The following is a 24,212-nucleotide window of genomic DNA, read 5'->3' on the forward strand; positions in this document are numbered from 1 at the left end:
AGTCCCAGCTATAGTCTGAGGCAGGAGGATCACTTGAGTCTAGGAGTTTGAGGCCACAGTACACTATGATCCTGCCTGCAAATAGCCACTGAACTCTAGCGTGAACAGCATAGCAAGACACCTCAAAAAGTAAAAAAAAAAAAAAAAAAAAAAAAAAAGACACTTTTCAGCTGCATTCGAGCCAAATTCAAAAATTTTATGGTGGGGAAAAACACATCTTAGAAACTAAGAAAACAGTAGTGCATACTCCTCAGTGTTGCTTTTTCTTACCAATACCTCAAGTTCCTCACCACCACAGCACTTGACACAAACCTGTGTGATTTTTCCCATCAAGTTCTGTCATGTTTGGTTTAGTAATCTCCTTTGCTACTCCTTCCCCACTGCTCTTTGCAGAGCAGAAACTTCTGTTTATTTCTGCATAGAACAGCGCAGCTGCAAATGTCTTTAGCAAACATTGATTCAAGGAATGAATGAATGAGTGAATGGGTAAATGAATGATACCCTCATATCTTTGCAGATAGCATCTATTTTCCCCAGCAGAAATATCTGCAAGCCATACAAGAAAAGGTATCCAAAGAGCTTTAAAAATTAAACTCAGTTATGTTCACTGTAGAAAATGTAGCAAATGTATACATTAATGTTCTCTGTTTCCCTTCTTATAAATCTGTTTCCCTCCCCTTCTCTTTTTCCCTCAAGGGATTCTTTAGGAGGAGCCAGCAGAACAATGCTTCTTATTCCTGCCCAAGGCAGAGAAACTGTTTAATTGACAGAACGAACAGAAACCGTTGCCAACACTGCCGACTGCAGAAGTGTCTTGCCCTAGGAATGTCAAGAGATGGTAAGACATTACCTTCCTGTTTCTTACTTAAGCCCTTTCAAATGGATGCTTTGCTGGAGTCTATTTAAGCTGCTGGAAGAATTCTAGATGAGGGAATTGGGGATAAGAAGAAAAGAAAATCACTGTGCTGGTAGTGCATTACAAGGAAAAGTAAGAATATACAAAAATAGAGCATTGCCTATGAAATAAGAAAGCCCAGACTTTACCGTAGCTCAGGGAGCAACTTGTGCTAACTAGGTTTAGTGCAAGCCACATAGGCCTAGGTTGAAGGTGACCATCTGTCTAGGTTTGCTTGCAAATTAGGGATTTCCTGGGACATGAGACTTTCAGAGATAATACCAGAAAGTCCTAAGCAAACCAGGACCACATCTGAGTATGTTCACTGGGCGGGTCTGACTGGGCTTGCTTACTATGTGGAGACACTAAGGAATTGCATATGCCTCTATGGGAAGCCTGGAAGTCCTGCTGACTGGTCATAGCTACCCAGAGGAGGAATTGGACTATCTGAGCCCATAATGAAGTTTCCAAAGGCTAGAGCGAAGTCCAAGTCTTAGAAAGGCTGTGTAGGTGATGTCTTCCTCAGAATGTCATACCTTCTACACTCCACCTTGACGCCCACCCACACTGAATGGCTTGGCTTCCCAAGGGAACATCTTAGAGTAATGAAAGAGTACAAATAAACTCAAACAAGATGAACGAAGAGTTTCACCTAGCTTTGTTTTCCGTTTTCATTCATTCATCCAAAGTAATTCTTTCCCTGCTGACATTGGACACATCACCCTTGTATCATACAGTGAGTGGCCCTGAATCCTGGGGCCATTTCTGTCTTGTTCCCACTAAAACATCAGGCTCTGCTTAAAAGCACACACCTAAATGTTTGTTGAATAAACGATGGAAATCCCTTCTACCTAGAGCCTAAGACATAGACAATGCCCTGACACTTTCTGTCTTTATGTCAGTCAGTGTGGATTCTGGGCCTCTGGTCGCACTCCCTCTAGTGAAATTCAAGGCTGTATAGACACACACAAAACAAGAAACTTCCAAATTTTAAAGAAATGTGAATAATTGGCATGCATTTAGTATAAAGGGATTTCGTGAGTGATTAGATTCTTTACCTTTTCTCTAATTCCCAATCCATCTAAACTTGTCCTGCAGAAAAGTACACCTATAAAACAAATTTGACCAAAAAAAAAAAAAAAAAAAGAATCTGACCTGAAACCCTTCAGTTTATAGGTAGCTTCTAAAGCTACAAAGACGAGGTTTCCAAAATTTTTCTATTAACTGATTTTTTTTTGTTTTACTTGTTTTACTTGGCTCACTAACCAGATATATTTACTCCAAAGATAAATTTATAGCAATGGGTACTTCTGTATAATCAAGGCAAATAAATTAAGAGAGAGGATTAAGTAGTTTTTGATACTTATTTCATGTAATTATATGGGAATCTGAGTTGATGACTTTGCACTTCATTTCTACCATGTGGCAGTAGGTAGCACTTTAATTCGCAGTATCCGAAAAGCTCCATTAATAATTGTGCGAAGAGATAAGCCATAGGGTATTTGATTTTGTTACTTCTTCCTATAATAAAAGGAAGTATCTTTCTGGAAGAGCAGGTCTGAGTCTGTGCTGGTGAACAGAATCATGGGCAAGAGATGAATATATGATCCCAGGCAGATTCAACAGATTTAGTGACATCAGCCCACAAAATTTAGATGGTCTGAATCCCGTAACATAAAAGAAATGTGTCGGGAGGATGGGAGGGTCATTTAACAGAGCCACAATTTATTCTCAAGGAGGAAGGAATTCATTGCAGCACATAAACCTCTATGCAAATAAAAGCAATATAGTGTCTAAGGACACTGAGGATTAAGAATAATGATTCATTTCAACTTTAGGTCCAGAGACAATCCTGAGGCTGCCGGGAACATCTTCAAAAATGCCTCCTAAGCACATCTTATGTGAAATTTATCATGAGGAGAAATGGTCAGGGGGGTGTGGGTGGGGTGGGGAATCTGGAGAAGAAGGGGCTGTAGCAGAAGAGAAAACAAATGATTCTCTCTAAGAGAAAAAGCTGCCTCTTCACTATATCATACAGAGAAAGTTTGGTCTGAACCTTGATTAGAAAGGGTGCCTTATGCCAAGTAAATTATGCTAATACCAGGGAAGCTGAATAGGTTTTATCTCCTATTGATAAGTATTGCCTAGTATGTAGTATTGAATGAATCAAAAGCCCTGAAATTATGGTTGATTACCTATGTCTAGTAAAGGCTCAAGAATGAAAGGCAAGGTTATTTCTGAATCAGAAGAATCCCTACCTTCTTCTGATTCAGCAAATATTCTTAAAGTGCTCTAGAAATTGTACCAATAGCCAAAGTGAGGTGCCCTCATACCTAACTGCTTTCTACAGCCCCCTACTTCCCTCAGAGATAAAGTGGCATCTTCACTTTGGTATATGCATTTGCTCTCTGTCAATTAGGCTCCAAGAATGTTTATTTCATCATACCTGGCTGCTTAATGTGGCCACTAGGAAATAGCTTAAAATAACTGTTGAAAACACTGGATTTTCATTCTTTCCTGAAATTTCACTGCTATATCGGTTTATTAGCTATCGAATATATCAGTAGCCATCAAATTTATCAATAATGAATTTGTTCAAATTTAGCTTAAATGAAGAATCAAAAATCAAATCCACTTGGAAACATATACGTGTGTCTTTATGTGTATAAAAAGGTGAAGACGTGTGCATGTGTGTGTCTGTGTGTGTGTGAATTGGCAGCATGCATAAGCCTACTGAATCTTCTCCATCATTTTATTTTTTTTCTTTTACCTACACCCTTTACAAAGGAATCTTCAGGATAACTGTTTCCAATTGTGCTACTATAAATTGATACTCACTAGTGTATGTCCTCCCAAGTGGCATGTCTCTACAAAAAGACAGAAGTTGCCCTAAAAGGACAGGTTTCACAGATTAAGCTTCTATCCAGAACTACATTGCCCAATCCACATGTCACTATTTAAATTATTTAAATTTAAATGAATTTAAATTAAATAAAATTTAAAATTCAGTTCTTCAGTCACACTAGCTATATTTCAAGTGTTCATTAGGCACATGCAGCTTGCAGCTACCATATTGGAAAGCAAAGAGAACATTTCAACATCACAAGGAGTTCTGTCGGAGAAAAAGAGGAAGGAGAAGAGAGAGATTTTAAAATAATGAATAGGCTTGGGTAGATTGAATCAGACTTCTAATACAAAGCCTATAGCACTAAAAAAAGGGTGGCAGAAGAGGCACATCTCTGAAGCTGAAAAGAGTTAAATTGAGACCAGTTTCATTGGTAAGTAGCAAAATGTAAATATAGAGAACTTTACAACCGAAGGTAGTAGATAAAATGATTTTGGAAATTTGTAGAAAGTCATAGATTGATAGTCAGTTGGGCTCTCTTGAAACCAAAAACACATGTCCATGTGCTATGTTAATAGAAATCTTTGAAGGAGCTATGACTTTACCTTTTAGTTATATCCAAAACTTCTATTCCATTTAGAATACCACAATTCAAATAAATATAAAATGATTTCCGATACTTTCACATAAAATTGTTCTTTAGTATTATGGGATCAAAATGAGGGTTAAGAGCATATCATGAGCAAATACCACATCATTGAATATTTATAAGCACTTGCAATGTATACAGAATTGTACTGGTTTCTTTAAGAGGTAGCAGTTTAACAAGAGGCTGTCTTTATACTCAAGTGAATGTCATTAACAGAATAATTCAAGTTTGAGAGGGGCAGACAGTTAAAATATATGCCAGTCTGATTAATATGTAGTGATAAGAAGAATGCTAATATCTGAAATATTAACATGGCCTTTGTTAAAATAGTTCTATGCATACAACAAATGTATTTACAAACAGTGAAAATGAATTATGTCAAGAAAGTCAGTAGGTTTATTTTTGCCATGTACTGTAAATTTTTTCCCAAATTTGTCACCACTGTTATTGCAAGAAGAGGCACAAAACTGAAACACTGGCTCATCAATGTTTCTGAAATAAATGGAAAATTAATTATAGAATACTATTACAGTCATTGTCAGTGAAGTCTTTGATTTAGGATTACACCTGAAATAACTCTAAAATGTAGTAGTTTTAAGTTGTTTCTTTGAAAATATTTCAGTTGCTCAGTGACCTGATAAGTCAATTTTGTAAAAAATGCAGAGCTTTTCTTTGTTGAGTTTTTAGATGTTACCCATGGCAGAGGTCTTGGCAGCATACTCTTTTGACATTGTTAGCTTGTGATTATGATGTCTGTGGTTAACAGCAGATTTCTGTGTCCATCAGCTGCAGGTCAGTTCTATAGCTCTGCTGATTGTAGATGGCCTTGCCTGGGATGACCAAGGAGGTCTGGCTCTGCTTCACATATCCCCCAGCAAGCTTATCCTCTAGCCAGATAGCTCAGTCATGTCCTTGTCATGGTGAGGTGCACAATCACACAAGCCTTTTTCAAGTCTCTGCTGTGTCACATTTGTCAATATTCCATTGGTCCACAGTAAGTCACATGACCCTGGGCAGGGTGCCTGCAAAGAATGAAAGAGCACTGCAAACTGACATGGGGAAGGGCATGGAAAGAAATAGACAAGAGGAATCAGGGTCATTAATGCAATCAGTCATCTACAAAGTATATTTCACCTAAATACAGAGTATACAGAAATCTAAAGCAAGGATTAAATGGAAAAGGGTTTTTTTTAAAAAAAACACAAATTTATGTTTTTGTGTTAGAAGAGTTTCTTATTCTCAATCTTTAATTCCTATAAATTTTGAACCAATAAAATGCAAAACTATTCTACTAAAATAAGTCGGAAAGTAGATCTACCCTAGCTAAAACAAAAATCTTGATCTATAGCAATGGATACAAACCTTGTATTCACTTCCATAACTCTACAACAAAGAGCTATTCTGAACCTACCCAAATGCAAAGGACAGAAGGGCAGCAAATAAAGAGCTCTACTTTCCTGGGGGAGAAGGGGAAGTTCTTTCTGAATCAATATTTATAGTTGTTTATTTTTTCCCTATACAAAAGGTGTTTTTCCCCTAGAGAATAATATGTAATAAATTGGTTAGAAAGATGTAATATAAAGATACAGAGGAACCTTGCCCTACAAGTTACTGTAGAATTCGGTATGTAGACAAACTGGAAATGTCACTGCAATTAGTAAGCAAATACATTTGTCTATGAGAATCAGAATCTAATAAAGGTAGTGTCTCTACAAACAAAGTTAAAAACAACCATCTAAATAATTCAAGACCATGTAAAACCAACCATTAAGATGGAAAGGGGAGTTTAGTCTGAATGAGTCAGATTGTTTGTCTTCACACAGAAAAAATTACTAGATAATTATCACTTTGTTTTCCTACTTAGGCAGCATCAGAAAGCCAGAATGTAGGGGTTGGTTGCTTGGTTGGTTTGTTGTGTTTTGTTTTGTTTTTTGAGACAGAGTCTCCCTCTGTCACCCAGGCTGGAGTACAGTGGCTCGGTCTCGGCTCACTGCAATTTCTGCCTCCTGGGTTCAAGGGATTCTCCTGCCTCAGCCTCCCGAGTAGCTGGGACTACAAAGCACACACCACCACGCCCACAAGCACATGCCACCATACCCGGCTAATTCTGTGTGTGTAAGTGTGTGTGTGTGTGTATGTGTATTTTTAGTAGAGACAGGGTTTCACCACGTTAGCCAGGATGATCTCGATCTCCTGACCTCGTGATCTGCCCGCCTTGGCCTCCCAAAGTGCTGGGATTACAGGTGCGAGCCACCGCACCCAGCCCTAGAATGTAGGTTTTTAAGAAGGATTAAGAAGATACAGAAAGAGTTTGGCTTCTTCAAACCCAGCCCTCACATCCACAATCCAGCAGGCAAGAAGGAGGAAAACATGCCCCAATACCCCCAAGTGAATGCGACACTTGCATTTACTTCCCCTTAATCAGAACTTAATCACCTGCACGTACCTGCCAGTGAGGGGGCTTAGGAATTACGGTCTCCATTCTGATCAGCCTATGCTCAGATAAATATGGTAGCTCTGTACCCAATGGGAAAAGAAAATGAATTTTGGAAGAATATTGGAGGAGGAGGGTGAATGGCAGCTCTTTCAGACTGTGGGAATCTCTTCTGTGTTCCCTTTGTGCTAGAGAGTTCTTAAGCACTTCACCATTTAGATATTCTCAGAAGAGCATCAACCCTCATGATTGAATCCAGGAACTGAGCCTTTTTCTAAACTCCATTTCCTTCTTTCTCTATTCTCTGAGCTCCTAACACCAAGAGGTGGTGGGAATACCGTCACAAAAGAACAGCAAACAGAAACTCAGGGAGGAGCCTCCAAGTTTGTGGTAGCCCCCACTATTAACATGAGCTGAACAATGCTTGATAATTCAAACAAGGTAGGCCTGTGACTCAGGATGTTCACATCCTAAAAAGGCAGTTGACAACCTGTGAGGAGAAATGTCAATATTCACAACAGTTCAGGAGGTTAAATATCTTAAGAAACAACACACTGAAATGAAAGCACCTTGATATTACCCTGTGACTACTTGCAGCACTTCTTCCTTCTTTTTCCTCAGACTGCTGAGAATATTGCCAGAAGAGATAGGAAAAATAAAACTTGGGAGTGGTAGAATGAGAAAAGATAGTTACTGTTTTGGTCACTTGCTAGGCATTGGATGCCCCAAATTGCTATTTTCCAAAGAATCTTATCATTTGATCCCAAAAGCCAACTGAAGGCAAATGATGCCATCACTTAAAATTATGTTTATCACCCAGCCCCATGCCTTTGGTCTTACCCAACACACTATTTAGAAAATCGGCCTGGCCGGGTGCAGTGGCTCACATCTGTAATCCCAGCACTTTGAGAGGCCAAGACAGGAGGCTCACTTGAGGCCAGGAGTTCAAGACCAGCCTGGGCAATATAGCAAGGCCCCGGCTCTACAAAAATTAAAAAAAAAAAAAAAAGCTGGACCTGGCGGCATGCACCTGCAGTCCTAGCTACTCAGGAGGCCAAGGTGGGAGGATTGCTTGAGCCCAGGATCCCAAGGTTTCAGTGAGCTATGATCATGCCACTGCACTCCAGCCTGGGTGACAGAGCAAGACTCTGTCTCTTAAAGAAAATTATTATAAAAAGTAAAAAGAAATTTGAGAAAGAAAACAGAAAATAGATTTGAAAGTGAAATACTAGGGTCCAATCTGGCAATCTAGTAATCCTAAAGATTAAGAGAAAAGTTAGTTATGAGTGTTGGTTAACATTTTAATAGCGGGTACTATTGCTAATTTGGTATTTTGGTTTTTTGCATTTTTTTCCACAGGTAAGAAAAAAAGAGGAAAACATGCTTTCTAACTTCGTGGCAATGAGAAATACATACATAAGTTTTTATATTTCTTCCTGGCTTAGATTTATTTCTCACTGTGGGCATAAACCAGGACAGGTACCCTCTGAATATAACCTTTCCCCAGATGTGGAGTGCAAATGAATGGGTTCTTAAGTTATGGTGCTAGACATTTGTGCATTTGAAGTTGAAGGGACAACCATCCCATGGCCTGTTGTACCTGAGGTGGTTAACGCGAATGATAACCACAAGTGCTGTTTTCTGCTTTTCTCTCCAACCCAGCTGTGAAGTTTGGGAGGATGTCCAAGAAGCAAAGGGACAGCCTGTATGCTGAGGTGCAGAAGCACCAGCAGCGGCTGCAGGAACAGCGGCAGCAGCAGAGTGGGGAGGCAGAAGCCCTTGCCAGGGTGTACAGCAGCAGCATTAGCAACGGCCTGAGCAATCTGAACAACGAGACCAGCGGCACTTATGCCAACGGGCACGTCATTGACCTGCCCAAGTCTGAGGGTTATTACAACGTCGATTCCGGTCAGCCGTCCCCTGATCAGTCAGGACTTGACATGACTGGAATCAAACAGATAAAGCAAGAACCTATCTATGACCTCACATCCGTACCCAACTTGTTTACCTATAGCTCTTTCAACAATGGGCAGTTAGCACCAGGGATAACCATGACTGAAATCGGTAAGTGGAAGTCTCCTCCCAGTGGCTTTTTTTGAGATTTTGCTTTGAATTTACCTTGGTCCTATTTAGTATGGTAATTTTCTTAAGACTTAAATTGAATTACTTGGATTCACAGCTTCTACTGAGAAAACAAATTGATTTTTAAATATATTCTAATAAATGTCATTTTTCCCCACCCCATAAAAGTTTATTTCAAGCAAAGGAAGAAAGAAGAAATTATAAATAGAAAGATGCTATCTGTAAAGAACAGATGCTATCTGTTGAATTTGGGTTCTCACTGAAGGAAAAATGTTATTGGTATCAACAGGGAAATTTCGGCATGTATTCAAAGTTGATGCTATTCAAAGTGAAATTGCTGAAGGATATAGAAACAGTGTGGAATAACCAAACGAACAGGGGCCCAACTCTTCCTCTAAGATAAATGGGGACAAACTTTAAGCAAACAGTATCTCAGCTTCCTTCTTGGTGAAGTCAGGGCGATAGACCAGAAGACCGCCAAGGCTCTTGGAAATCTGAATTCAAGAATTCCATATGGGATTCTGAATTACAGCAATGAAAAGAGTGTAGTCTGGAATCTTATAGAACATGAGAGCAACAAATAAGCTAGTCATAGGCATGATTGCATCAGAAAGCTGATCCTCTTTCCTTCGATTCCTAAGGAGCGATCTTCAAGAGTGCCCTGCCTTAGGCAAGCTCTCTTCTGACCCACTGCAACTTTGTTTTACTCCATCAAACTCAGGGGTCTATTAGATGTTTAACCAGTTAATCTCATCTACTAACTGCCATAAAAATATTGAAGTAGGTTTAACACATTACTCTCCTGGGTAACAGGGTTGCATGTTAACAGTAGCCTAGAAGAGCTAAGCAAACAGTGGCGATGTGATCCCAGGCTTCACTGCAATATTTAGTGTACTGGAGAAAGCAGGCTAGAGCTCAGGAACCTTCAAGGGCTCTTTACATTTCTTCAAGGGCTCTGCCCAAAGAGGTGGCAGAGCAGAGCAATTAAGAACTGTGCTACCTGAGTTTAAATCCCGGCTCTTTGGCTTACTATTTAAGCTGGAGCAACTTTCTCAATCCCAGTTCCTTCATCTTTACAAGGGGGAAAGCATTAGTTTGTAGCTCACAGGGACATTGTAAAGCTTAAATGAGTTAATACGTGTAAACCATAGCAAGGTTTGGCACTCAGGAAGTGCTCAATAACTCTTAGCTATTACTGTTTTATGCTACATGCTCAGTCACCTTCTCTGTCTAACCTGCAAATAGGAGCCTAAAGCCTACAAGTGTTTTAAATTAAGCTGCTGTGAACACATAATGAAATACATGGCCATATTCTTGGCTACTTGTACCATCTGGTTGAGGAAGAAGCGATGTTACACAGTTATAAACCTGAAGCGTTATTTCTCCCTTTTAGCAATGCAGCATGTGACAGTGAGTAACATTGTTGACAAAGCACCTGTAATGACTTTCACAGCTGAGAGACACACAAAAAAAGAAACATCAACTAAAATAACAAAAATAGTTAATTATTACTGTCATCCTTAACTTTGTTTTTACTATATCATGGGCCCTTCACACGTTTACTTTTCACGAACATCTTAAAAGATAAATTAAAATAGTATTTCTGTTATACAGATGCTGAAACCGAAGCTTAGAGATGTCTCATAACTTCCCAGAGTCCTATAATTACTAAATGACAGAGCCAGGGTTCACCTCAGACAGTCTGATTCCAGAGTCCCTCCACTCCTCTGTTAACCTGCTACCTGCCATGGGTCTCAATTCATAGACTGCATTGTCAACTAATAGGGACGGTCATTTAAAATAGTCATTCAAACTTTTCAAGAGGGAAAAGGCACCTTCCTTTGCATTTATACTACTTAATATCTAAGTTCCTGAGTCTACTATTAATTTGAGAGATATGTTTGAATCCTTATAAAACAAAAACTCACAACAGTGGAGCAATCTTCTGGCCTATATTCAAAAGGGGAGTCTTCTAAGAATTAATAAATCATAACTTGTTTATGATTTAGCAACCACATTAAATATTATGGAAAGAGAACTACAGCCAAACCATCAGGTCTGCGTTACCCTGAACAAGTCATTTTTCCTCTCTGACCTTGAGTCTATTCTGTGAACTGACAGAACTGGACTAGAGAATCTCAAAATTTATCCAGACACTCTGCACAGACATTGACATGCAAAATAAACTCGCGTATATTTTACTCAATTATTTCAAGATACCTCTAGTCTTTAGATATCTTTAAATATGTTTCAAATTTTGGAGGATTTTTTCATCAGACATTTAGGGATGCAAATGGACTGTCCTGCCAGTGCTCTCAAATTTAGCAGACCCCTAAGCCTAAATAGTGGTTTGGTTCACATTTCGTTAAAACAGCAATGCCACCTAGTGGACACAAACCCATTCTATGACTGTTGAATCTAGGTACCAATGAAGAGCCACAATAGTATAATATACTGTCTTTCCTGCACCGTCCAAAACATTGACACTCATTTCACTAAAATATTAAATCCTTGACAGTATCACTGGGCAGGAAGGCATCTGTGGTATAGTGTGGTGGCTAAGAACTCTGCTTCTGGAGTCAAAGTGCCTGCATTCAAACCCAATTGTGCCTTTTCCCTTAAACAATTTACTTAACTTCTCTGAGTCTTAGTTGTTAACCCAAGCCAATAATAGTCTTTATCTGTGTGTGTGGATTAAGTGAGTTAATATTTATGAGTTCTTAGTACAATACCTATCATATGTAAGCACCATTATTATTAATGTTATTTTAATTGACTATTAGTATCACTGGTTATTGCAGATAATATAATTACCTTTTATCGAGCACCTACACTGTGATGAGCAAGTCCTATTTAAATTCTCATAACAATCCCATTATGCCTGTTATGTATTTGTATATTTTACTGATGGAAAAATCGAGGCTTAGAAGTTATATAACTTGTAAAAAGCAAAGAACACGTATAAGCCCATATCTGAGTAACATCAAAACCCATTCTTTTAACCGTTATACTGTATTTCCTCCCACCAATGGCAGCTCCTCACAAGTTGATTGCCATTCTCACCACAACACAGGTTTGGTGTTTGCTGCCTACCTGACCTCCTTCTAGGCACTACAAACTGGAGCTTTCAGAGTATGCACGCTGTCATTTTGACTTGATTTGATTAATGGGCATCTAAACCAATCTGGTTGGTGGCAAGCTGCCATAGAAAAAAACCCTATGCATATAAAACAGAAAGTCAGATTTTGCCACATCCTGACTGGGTGAATTTGAGATTATGTCACACCAAAAAAAAAATTTTTTTTTTTTAATTATACTTTAAGTTTTAGGGTACATGCGCACATTGTGCAGGTTAGTTACATATGTATACATGTGCCATGCTGGTGCACTGCACCCACTAACTCGTCATCTAGCATTAGGTATATCTCCCAATGCTATCCCTCCCCCCTCCCCCCACCCCACCACAGTCCCCAGAGTGTGATATTCCCCTTCCTGTGTCCATGTGATCTCATTGTTCAATTCCCACCTATGAGTGAGAATATGCGGTGTTTGGTTTTTTGTTCTTGCGATAGTTTACTGAGAATGATAAAAAATTTAACATCACCCTTGGCTACCAGAAGTCCTGATCTGCTTCCTCTGGATTTTAAGAGAATGATGAAATGTATGCAACTAGGTCATTATGCTTCTGATATTGGGTCATCTTAAAAGCAGATCGCTTTTAAAAACCAGTTTTTAGACCAGTCCATATAGACTAAGATCTCATGAGTTTGAAATTTTTGATAAAAACACACATGTAAGAACCATAACACAACTATATGAGCAACTGCATGCAGATCCCAAAAAGTCAGTTTTTGAATATTAGCAGAGTCAGGAATACTCTCCCAAAAAAACAAACTTGTCTTGCTGAAAGTTCACCAACGAAACTACAAAATTCCTAGGTTAAGGGCTCTAATGATAATGTTTGATATATGGAGAAAAATGTAGAAAATCATTTCATGCATTTTAGTCATTTTGAGCCTCACACCAGTTCCTTCAGGTGAGCAGTGAAGAAACCATTTCATTGTACAGATAAAGAAATTGAGAGTCTGAGACAGTGAGTGATATTCCTAGGACAGAGAGTTAGTTAAGTGATAAAGCTTAAATTCTAAGGTTAAGGTTAAGTCACTGTCCTAGACTGCCAGGCATTTTTCTTCAAATACCTATTTTTGAAATGTGCCATACACTTGAGAAGAGCAGAACGAGGTTTCTGCCCTCACCATCTAGGAGATACCAAGAAAATAAATAGTCATGGCAATTCACCACATCCTAAGTATACGTTCTGGGCGGGATGCTACCACACTCTTCTGGAGGTGAGGGAGACGGCAAGTATTGATCAACCTGAGCCACATCTCTTATCAGGAATGTTTTATTCCCCTAGTTTTGAGAATAGAAATAAAATGTGGGTAAGCAAACAGAAAACCATGAAACATTTCAGGAGTTACATCCTTGGGTTTTTCTAAAACCATAGGAAAAAGAAGCCATGAAATGAAAGAATGGCAACAAGTAAGCCGAAAATTAATATTTAGACAGCAGTATTAACTGGGTTTAGCTGGAATTTTACTTCAAGCTGGCGTGATGGATGTGTTATATCTTTAGGGATAACATTTTGCAGTGGTCGGTGGCAGGGAGAGGAAGCTAGCTAAAAGATGCTCCGCAAACATGCAGAAAAGGAAAGTAGAACATCTTGTCTTCGCTCCACCACTAACGAGCTCAGATGAGTTGGGGAATTCTGCAGGACTAATACTCTTAATGAAAGCTCATTTAAGCTGGAAGTGATTGGCAATGTATCTACAACATCTCAGACAACAAGACAATTCAAACAGCCAAACAACATGCTTTTTTATATTTAAAAAAATCCATCAAATTAGCTACAATGCTAAGGGTGTACATTGCCTTTTACAAACATCACCTTGGTTTGCTCTTCTATTCAGTAACTTTCTCTCCAGATAAAGACAATGAAATGTGAATTAACTGATCCCTTCTTATATAGTCTTTAACATAGACTTATTTTCATATTGCTTTCGTGTTCTATTTATAGAACCTGGAATGTTAAGCATCATAAATAAATATAAATCTATTTTTTAAACATTCACCTATTACAGAAACTGAGTATTAATAGTTAAAGGAGATTACAAAGAGGTATTGGCCTAAAAGCGATCTAGTCCCTGTAATGTACTACTTCATTCTATTAAGGCTACATAAAAATACAGAAGATTTTACTAGTAGTGTTTTATTTTGCAGAATTCTATTAAAAGTGGTGGTGTTTCAATTGTGGCTTATTAAGAACCCCAAGCAGATGCTTTGGTCTTAAAGCAGCACCTTTAATGGCATATGCTTTTAAGGATAAATATTTTATAGTGTTTAAATTTATTATGCACATCTAACTACCCATGCAGAAATGGTGCAGAGAATAGAACTTAACTCTTGCTATATATTTCCTGTGTCCTGTGATAGAACCTGTATCAAATACAGGTAGGCATTCCATTTAGAGGTAACTGTCCGATACATCATTAAAACAGATAGAAGTAGACCAAACTAGCAAGAAAAATTACTTGAACAATATGGGAAAAGGAAAATTCAGTGTTTAGCTCTTTCTTCCTTGCCTTGAGAGGAGACATCTTGTGAACTTTCATTGTCATCTAACCCCTCTCTCACCCCCACCCCAACCACACACCCTTTGCAGGCAATTTAGGGAAAGTACATTGAGATTGGGGGTCCTAACTCTGCATACTAGCCATGTGAATGTATTCAAAATTAGTCCAGCTGTCTGAGATTCTGTCTCACCATCTGAAAAATAAGACAATTGGATCAAATGACTTTTAAAGACTATGGTTCTCTCATCTTCCAGAGAGCTTTGGTCATGTGCATTAATATTCCCCCCTTGTTATAGCCACGTCACAATAAGAGTAGGGTAGAAGAGAGGAGGGGACTTGGAAGCAACTAAGCAATTCTGAATGATGCTGAATAACTTGTCCATGGCAATAGCCAGCACACTTCCCTCCTGGAGAGCAGGACGATACTCGGGGCTTTCACTGAGTGAAATGACCCAGCCAAACATGCAGTTAACAACCACTGTCAAATCAGAACCGTGCACTAGCCTCTTCTCTCCGTCCATCCTCCTGAAAACAAAACGAAACAAAACAAAACAATAAAAACAAGAAATCAGATTAAAATGAATGTCAAGGACAACCAGGAGCAGCTCAAGGAAAGGGTAGTAGCCAATCCCAAATCACTCCAAGTTCATGTACAATCCAATTAAAGAGTGAGCTGCTGTACAGATGCCGCTTTAGGGCAAACGCACCTGTCCTCCCTAGTTCACTACAACCTGATCACTTCCAAGCTCCTCTTGAAGAAAAAGCAAATATGTTCATAAAATGAAGATAGGTTCTTTTTTTTTTTTTTAGACGGAGTCTGCCTGTCACCCAGGCTGGAGTGCAGTGGTGCGATCTTGGCTCACTGCAACCTCCACCTACCAGGTTCAAGTGATTCTCCTGCCTCAGCATCTCAAGTAGCTGGGATTACAGGCCTGGCTAACTTTTGTGTTTTTAGTACAGACAGGGTTTCACCATGTTGACTAGGCTGGTCTTGAACTCCTGACCTCAGGTAACACACCCGCCTCAGCCTCCCAAAAGTGCTGATATTACAGGCGTGAGCCACCACGCCCAGCAGAAGATATTCTTGACTACTGAGGGACCAAGCTACCTAAGTCACCTGGGTCATTGGAGAGGGACTTACTTGACTCTTCTGAAATTTTAGCACCACCTTGTTCTGTGCCACAGAATATCTCCCAAAGCCTGCTTATTTCCAAAATCTTGCTTTCTATCTCAAAAAGGAATTCTCCCAGTTTGGGGCCAATTTGTCATATTCCTAGGACCTCTACCATGGTTACATCTATAGTATTAACCAGTCTATGACCATGAATTATTGTAGAGGATACCTGGAGCCACGGACTCTACAGTTAATCCCTAGGGTTATTTGAATCCATATCTTTCTAGATATCCTCTAATAACCCTGCAAAGATGGTCTACAATCACCTAGTAACATGTACAGTGCTTCCCCACAACTGCAATAAATGGTAGAATGTATACAAAGCACTTTGTAACCAGCCAGTTTCCAAACAAATATATGATTTACATCACAAACAACACACACATATATGCTCAATTCAAGTACTCATAGACATACATATCTACTTACAGTACATGTGTGCATATCAGTCACTACATGCTTGTGCCTCTGTCAATACAGTTTTCCCAATGTGCTAGCAATTCATTAGACTACATTCATCTAAAGCACCGTTTTTATTTTGAGTTGAAACTATGCAAAATTTATCTTCCTCAGTGTATTTCTCCTGGAGATACTAGTTTGGTATTACATTTTGCCTTAGAATTCAGAACCTCATAAGAAGATTCTAAAATCTACCACCACCACCACCAACAACAAAATGTTATTGAGAAGCTACTGGAAAGCCAACTCCATTTTAGACATTCAATTTCAAAAGCCATAGTAATTATAAAATATTCTACAGTAAGCAAAAGGAAAGGAGATTTCAGGAGGTTCTGCCTGTGACTTGGAGGAGCAGGGAATGTTTCTACTTATGAAGTGACCTCAGAATCAGTCCCTAATGACAGTTTCCACATTAAATAGTATTTCAAGACATTATACTGCAGAGAAGCCATACGTTTAAGGCATTGCAAGCTTTGACATTGGCTTTTAGAGCTGTGAATTACTTTTCCACTGGTTGGGGTGAATGTATTAGCCACATTTTCAAGCACCCATTTATGGAAGAGCTGGTAAGAGTTAAAATACCACATGGGCTATGGAACCCAGAAACGCCAATTGATCACAAGGTTGACGGGGATTAGCATACTTTGGTGTGATTAGCATGGTATGCAACCAATTTAACAGGTGCTCTCTGCTAACCAATACAGGATTTATTTCTGTGATGTTTGCAAATGTGGGGAAACCTGTTGGAAATTGTCCCAACTGGAAAACAATTTTTGTTTTATTTTATTTATTTTTTAAGGTAAGCTTTCTCTTGAAAACATAATCTTAATACTGAGGAGAATGAATTTGCTATTTAAATTTGAGGCATGTTTATGAGGCCTACTGGGGAACTGCTATTTGGTTTTCAGCAAGATTTGTTCTGGAACAATTTGACACAATAAGGAACCATCAAAAACCACTATTTTAAAGCTTTAGTCAATTAAATGCATTATTTAAATTACCACGTACTTTTTAAAATTTAGGGTGTTTGAAAATATAAAAATGACCTTCAAAGATTACCTCTAAATTAGTTCTTCCTAAAGGTCAGAAATGCATTGACTAAACATCCAAAAGCGTGGTGAGGTGGGGGAGAGATTGCATCTGTTTAAATTAACAATCAATCCATATGTCAACAAAATTCAAATGGTGAAAATCAATCCTAGTGATGGCCCTGAGCAATTTTCATAATGAGATTTCATCATCTGTGACCCATTGGTTGTCCTTTGGTGGCGTGTGGAGGTGCAATTTTTAAGAAGACTAAAGGAAGATTTTCCATGGCCTCTGGATTTTGCTGTTTTGATTTGTCCTATCTAAGACTCTTCAAGTGTTTGTAAGCCTGTAAACTATATTCTCACCTTCTGTAACTCTGCAAGGCTTCTCCCCCATGCGTCACAACAAAGAAAATTCTCATGTCAGCCAGGCGCAGTGGCTCACACCTGTAATCCCAGCACTTTGGGAGGCCAAGGCGGGTGGATCACATGAGGTCAGGAGTTCGAGGCCAGCCTGGCCAACATGGAGAAACCCTGTCTCCACTAAAAATACAAAAATTATCCAGGTGTGGTGACACGTGCCTGTAATCCCAGCTTCTTGGGAGGCTGAGGCATGAGAATTGCTTGAACCTGGGAGGCAGAGGTTGCAGTGAGCCAAGATTGCACCACTGCACTTCAGCCTGGGTGACAGAGTGGGACTCTGTCTCAAAAAAAAAAGGAAAGAAAATTCTCATGTAGCCTCTCCAGACTCAAGTTGTCAAGCTTCACACAGACCTTAGAAAACATCGCTGATGCCAAATCCTTTTGCAGATGGAGGATCAAATCCCAAAAAACTGAGTTAAATAGGTTAAGCGACTTCCCCAAAAGCACAAACTAAAAGACTGAAAGGGACCATGTTGGCTTCCTTGGTCTTACTATATAACTCCCTTAAAACTTAAAACTCATCAACTGCAGGACATTTAAGTAAATTAATCTTTCTGACTGTTCTGTGAAGGAGATCTTTTACTGTAAAAGTTCACTTTTAAATGTAATCTTTTAACAATAGATTCTTTCTCAATTTCGTCAACTGATTTCAAGAAAGGAAACTCTAATTTCCCAAAAATTAGACACACACTGTTGCAATACAGCAAAATGCTTGTGATCCAAAACAGCTTTCTGTTGTTAAATAAAGAAAGCACTCTCTTAGATAGTTAACTTGTTTTTCCTGCTTGTAATTTTTTCCCTGCTTTGGATATACTCTGTTTAAACACAAATGCTATGTAGGTTCTTTCAGCTTTACTTCCTGCTTTCTTACCTTTTATTAGAAAATGCTATCTTACTTGAAGCCAGGCGCGGTGGCTCACTTTGGGAGGCCGAGGCGGGCAGATCATCTGAGGCCAGGAGTTTGAGACCAGACTGGCCAACATGGTGAAACTTCATCTCTACTAAAAGATACAAAAATTAGCCAAGTGTGGTGGCTCGTGCCTGTAGTCCCAGCTAGTTGCACGACTGAGGAAGGAGAATCCCTTAAGCCAGGGAAGCAGAGGTTGCAGTGAGCCAAGATGGCACCACTGCACTCCAACTGGGCGACAGATCAAGACTCTAACTCAAAAGAAAAAAAATGCTATCTTATTTGAGCTTCCTAAAATTTGAGAAAATGTTAATCACTTTATTAATCTATTCATTCAATCTTTGCCCAGCTATTACTATTACTTGCATTAATCTGATTTTTTAATTTTTTTCCATTTCATAGTTTATTGAATTGTGTTTTATTATATTTTTATTATTTTTAAAAGTTAGCATAGTATCTTACATTTTGTCAACATATTTTTTCTGAAGAACTCTAGGAGCAAATTGGTCTTAGAATATTCAGGTCTGCATGAAGTAAAAATCAGTTATGCCATTCTCTGATATGTCAGTTGGCAATAGAATTTGCATGTAAAGGAGATTGAAAGCTATCCTGATTGAGGGGGAAGTAATGAGTGGTTGGACCATGAACTGAGCCAACAAATAAGTTATAAATTATTGATGCCCCCAATTTCTGCTTAAAAAAACTTGAGGAAACGAAATGCTAAATCTCCCACTCTTCCTCCGAATCTACAGATCACTAATAGATTACTGTCTTAAGCTTAAATATATCAATGGTTTTATTCTGACAGCAGAATTCTATTTATGCTAAAAATAACGATCTCTAAAGAGGGATTAGAAAAATCAGAAAGGTCTTTAAATGACACTGTCTTTTCTGACTTTGCCATCAGTGACAAACCACTAGACTTGTTCTGTCTAATGACAGAAAACAAAACTGGCTGTCTGTTTTGAAAAAGGAAAACTGTGTGTGCATTTGGTTAAATGTTTCACCTTTCCACCAAGTGTTTTAATATGTTTTAGTTACTGCCTAAGAGCACAGATTCTAAGAAATCTTGATATTATGAAAACCTAATGTAGGCACTTAAAACATGCCTTGGGCAAGTCCATAGAGATATCCTGCCACTAATTCACAGTGAATCTCCTAAGAATTCCATTTTCGCACTAGTAGTATAAACTAAACAGAGAATTCAGTGGTACTCTAGATCCTTAAGGCAAGTGACAAATTAAAAATTCATTAATCACTTTGAGGCTGAGATACGGTATTTTTAGGAAGAATACTTCCAACTTAAAAAAAAAAAAAAAAGTCCCTTGTGGAGAAAAATGAATAGAGGGTATAGTTCACCAAGAAGAAACCATTCTTTCTCAGGAGGAAAAAAAAGAGGGAGGAGGTGGGAGCAGAGAATTACGAAGTTCAGGAGCAACACCCTCTAGCGCTATATATAGCTCTGAGGCTCAGCTTTCTTGCCTTGGTGCAGTTGGGCCTCCGGTGCTCTTGGTAATAACACTGAAAGCAGCAGTTTTTAAAGATATACTCAACTTTCCCCACTCTCAGGATGTGGCATTCTAATGAAACTACCCGTGCAATCCGTGTCTGAGACATTGTAGCCTTTGGAGAGCGCCATTTGCTGAAATGTCTAGTGAGAGCTAAAATAAGCCGCTTTGGTGGAAAAAAAACCCGCTGAGTGGTTGAAATCAGAGCTGCAGAAGGTCACTTGCTATTTTAGTAACTGCAAGCTGGTCCTCATTTTATAACATCACAGTTATAAACAAGACATTGTCACCTTGCTTGTCAGTTTACTTCTTTTTCACCAAAATAAGCAGATGTAGCCCTTTTTCTTTCTACATAGAATTAGGTAATTTGGATGACTTGTTTCCAAACTTTGCTTAACTGTGTGGATCAATATGTAAGAGAAGTTATTTTTCATATATTTCTTTAAACATTGCTTCAAAATATTATTCTTACACCTTTTTACATCGTCTGATATAATTGACCTTTTAAAACTCTATTTACTTGTATAAACCTTATCACGCACATCTCAATCATGCTGTAAATCCTTACACTGGACTTTCTTTCTTACTTATTTGATTTATTAATAGATCACAATGAAGAGTATTGAGGATGGGGTAGGATATGTAGAAGTCCTTTACAGTCTCAGGGGGGAGAGAGAGAGAGAGAGAGAGAGTAAGGAGACTCAGCTAATTTCTAGGATTATTTAGATACAGTCCATTTGGAAATGGAGGAAGGAGGTTAGGTCCAGCCCCAGGGTTCTATAATTATTGCACACACTATTGAGAATTACCATCAATTTTATTCGTTTTCCCTTCAAAAATTTAATTTCTCTCTTCTTATTGCATACATCAAAAGTAAAGATTACCGTTAAGACTTCTAGGGAGGTTTCACAATTTTAACAATATTTTAAAATATTTTTTCATCAAAGTGATGCAGAAGTATATTTACCTATATCAATTATTTTAAAACTTTCTGAGACTTTTTTTATTTGATTCACACATTGTCATTTCTATCCCATAAAGTTGCTCAATATATAAAGTTATAAATTCTGTTAATTGAATATAAATCTTGGATTCCAATAAGCCTTCCACAAAGAAAAGTATCAGGGTCAAAGTTGAAAACAAAACAGCAATTTTTGGGGGGAAAGAATTTCATGTGTTTATACATGTGAGAATATAGAAGGGAAAGGGAGAGAAAGTGATAGCAAGTGATTGTTCATGAAATTAACAAATAGAAAATGAGGAATGTGGATTTAATATTAACCTGCAATACACGCCCAATTTTTCCTTGCCTGCATCAATGTTCACTTTTTGCCTTATCATGATTAAAAGGAATGACTGGACAGACTGAGCATATAAAATTGTTTTTCTCTTTCCTCTATATCATTATATTAACTATCAAAGCAGCCCACATACTCTTAGTAAATTGAACAAACCTCTGTCTCACTGAACACATGCAGGGAATCTTAACTACTGAGAAGATGTAGCTGCATTTTCATTACAAGTTTTCTTTCACACCCACTTAAGAAATCTCCAGCCTCATCCGTGGTCTCAGGAAGAGCAGAGTGTAGAGTTTATGTGCATCACCTTTGGAGGTGGTAGAATTTCCCATCAGTTAGTTATCTGGGCAATATTCCTGTTGGACTTACTATTCCAGCACAGAGCATACTGACTTCTTCGACATGTACCATCTGCAGCCCAAGCTAGTCAAAGAAGCCAACAAAAACTGAGCTGAAAACAGCTGCAATCCAAGTTAGGGTAACGGATGAAGGATGTGAGATTGCCCAGAAAGATTCCATATCCTCTGCTCTTTTACCTCAGTCCCTTTTGTCTGGACTTTCTCATGTGGTTGGTCCCTAGAGAGGACTACATTTACTATTACCTTTTCTACTTTTCCAAGCAAGGACTCTTGAAAGTTCCTTTGGCTCCCAACAGAAACTTTGCATACTGTATTCATTGTCTCTCCTTTGGCCTTTCTTTTTAAATCCTTCTCCTCTTCTCACAACTGCAGACTCTCAGTCTAAGCAAACCATCTCCTTGGACATTCAAGCATCTTTCTAATTGACAGAATGAGCCCTCCAGCCTTGCTCCCATGAGACCAAGTCTAGCTGTACCGCGTCTTGTATCAAGCTGAGCTTTGAGAGGGTCAAGTCGGTTTTTGCACATGGCTCACCTCTGCACTGCAGAATAGTGAGAGAAAGTGGAGGAGGAATGTGTCTGCAATTGCTGCTACTGTGCTTTTGCCTTCATTGCCATTCGTAATAAGTCTTATTTATAAAAGAGATTTGACTTGTATTTCCCACCACAAGGATATGGAAAATAATTTTGCATGCTTACCATTTGACTTCAAAGCCATTCTGAGTGCTTAGGCTTTAAGATCATCAAACAAAGGATCAATCTTAACTCTTACAAATCCTTTGCAAAATAAAGCAGACAATTGAAGGAAGGAAGAATGGATAGACAGATGGACATCTTCAACATTATCTTCACTAACTCAGCGTTGGTTGAGCACCTACTATATTTAATATTTTGTCTCGGTGCCACATCTGCTGGTCCCATGTATTCTCCTTCAAAATTGTCTTGACTGTAGCTCCTCCACTCCATCTCTGTCATTATGACCTAGTTCAGACCTTCCTCATAGCTTGCGTGAACTTTCACAACAGCCTGATTAATTTCATGTACTCACTAATGCCATCTCATCTTTGCCATGACTAAAGTCACCTTTCTAAAACAAAAACCAAGGCCGGGCGTGGTGGTTCACGCCTGTAATCCCAACACTTTGGGAGGCCAAGGTGGGCAGATCGCCTGAGGTCAAGAGTTCGAGAACAGCCTGGCCAACATGAAGAAACCCCATCTCTACTGAAAATACAAAAATTAGCCAGGCGTGGTGGTACCCACTTGTAGTCCTAGCTAGTTGGGAGGCTGAGGCAGGAGAATCACTTCAACCTGAGAAGTGGAGGTTGCAGTGAGCCGCAATCATGCCACTGCACTCCAGCCTGGGCAACAGAATGAGACTCTGTCTCAAAAATAAATAAATAAGACAAAAAACAGACCATACTTTACAGCTCCTACTTTACAACTTCGGTTGGTTACCGGTTATCTCTGAATTGGTAAAATTCAGAGATAAAATCCAAAAATCCTACAAGATGAAATTCCTTGACCTGTTTACTCAGACATCCCTACTTCAGTCACAAAATCTGTCCACCCCAGTCTTATTTCTCCTCATCTCCTCCATGCACCCTGTGTTGCAAATATACAAGACTTCAGGCCAGGAAAGATGGACTTGGTTTCAAAACATTGCTTACTAGCTCCATAGAAACTGGTCTAGACTCACTTGGTCTTTTCTTTTTTTGAGACAGAGTCACGCTCTGTCACCAGGCTGGAGTGCAGTGGCCCGATCTCGGCTCACTGCAACTTCCGACTCCCTGGTTCAAGGGATTCTCCTGTCTCAGCCTCTTGAGTAGCTGGGATTACAGGCACCCGCCACCATGCCCAGCTAATTTATTTATTTATTTATTTATTGTATTTTTAGTAGAGATGGGGTTTCACCATGTTGGCCAGGATGGTCTCGATCTCCTGACCTCGTGATCTGCCTGCCTTGGCCTCCCAAAGGGCTGGGATTACAGGCGTGAGCCACTGCACCCAGCCCTCGCTTGCTCTTTCGAAACCTCACTTCTATCCTCAGTAAAGGGGAGACTGGTCATAAAGAAGTAAAGGTTGTAAAGATATAAGATGTAATGTCAGAAATTACCTAGCCTACAGCTAGCTTTCTATCTGTGCCTTCATAACATCATTCCCTCTACCTGGGATACATCTTTCTCTTCTCCATGTGACAAACTGTGCTCATCCTTCAAGACCCAGGCAACTCCTCTATGGTTATTTTCCTGCCCCTACCCCCAGACTAAGTTAGCCACTTTCTTCTTTGGGCTCCCACAATAACTGTGGGCATTTATTGCATCATGATATGAAATTATATTATTGTAAGATACTTTAAAACACAGGCAAGGGTAGGGGATGGTGGCTCATGCCTGTAATCCCAGCATTTTGGGAGACTGAAGCAGGTGGATCACTTAAGGTCAGGAGTTTGAGACCAGCCTGGACAAGGTGAGGAAACCCTGTCTCTAATAAAAATACAAAAATTAGCCAGGTGTGGTGGT

At 39.1% G+C, this 24,212-nt stretch overlaps 1 protein-coding gene across 1 annotated transcript in view; it reads left to right on the plus strand.

Annotated features, from left to right (window-relative positions):
- Window positions 1-24,212, plus strand: part of RORB (RAR related orphan receptor B) — a 195,565-nt gene that overhangs the window by 136,548 nt on the left and 34,805 nt on the right. Inside the window, exons 3-4 of the mRNA XM_003822192.6 lie at window positions 697-838; window positions 8,486-8,887. Of these exons, the coding sequence (XP_003822240.1) occupies window positions 697-838; window positions 8,486-8,887 (544 nt within the window). The remainder of the gene's footprint in view (window positions 1-696; window positions 839-8,485; window positions 8,888-24,212) is intronic.

This window comes from Pan paniscus, chromosome 11 (genome assembly GCF_029289425.2).
Source record: "Pan paniscus chromosome 11, NHGRI_mPanPan1-v2.0_pri, whole genome shotgun sequence".
Taxonomy (NCBI): domain Eukaryota; kingdom Metazoa; phylum Chordata; class Mammalia; order Primates; family Hominidae; genus Pan; species Pan paniscus.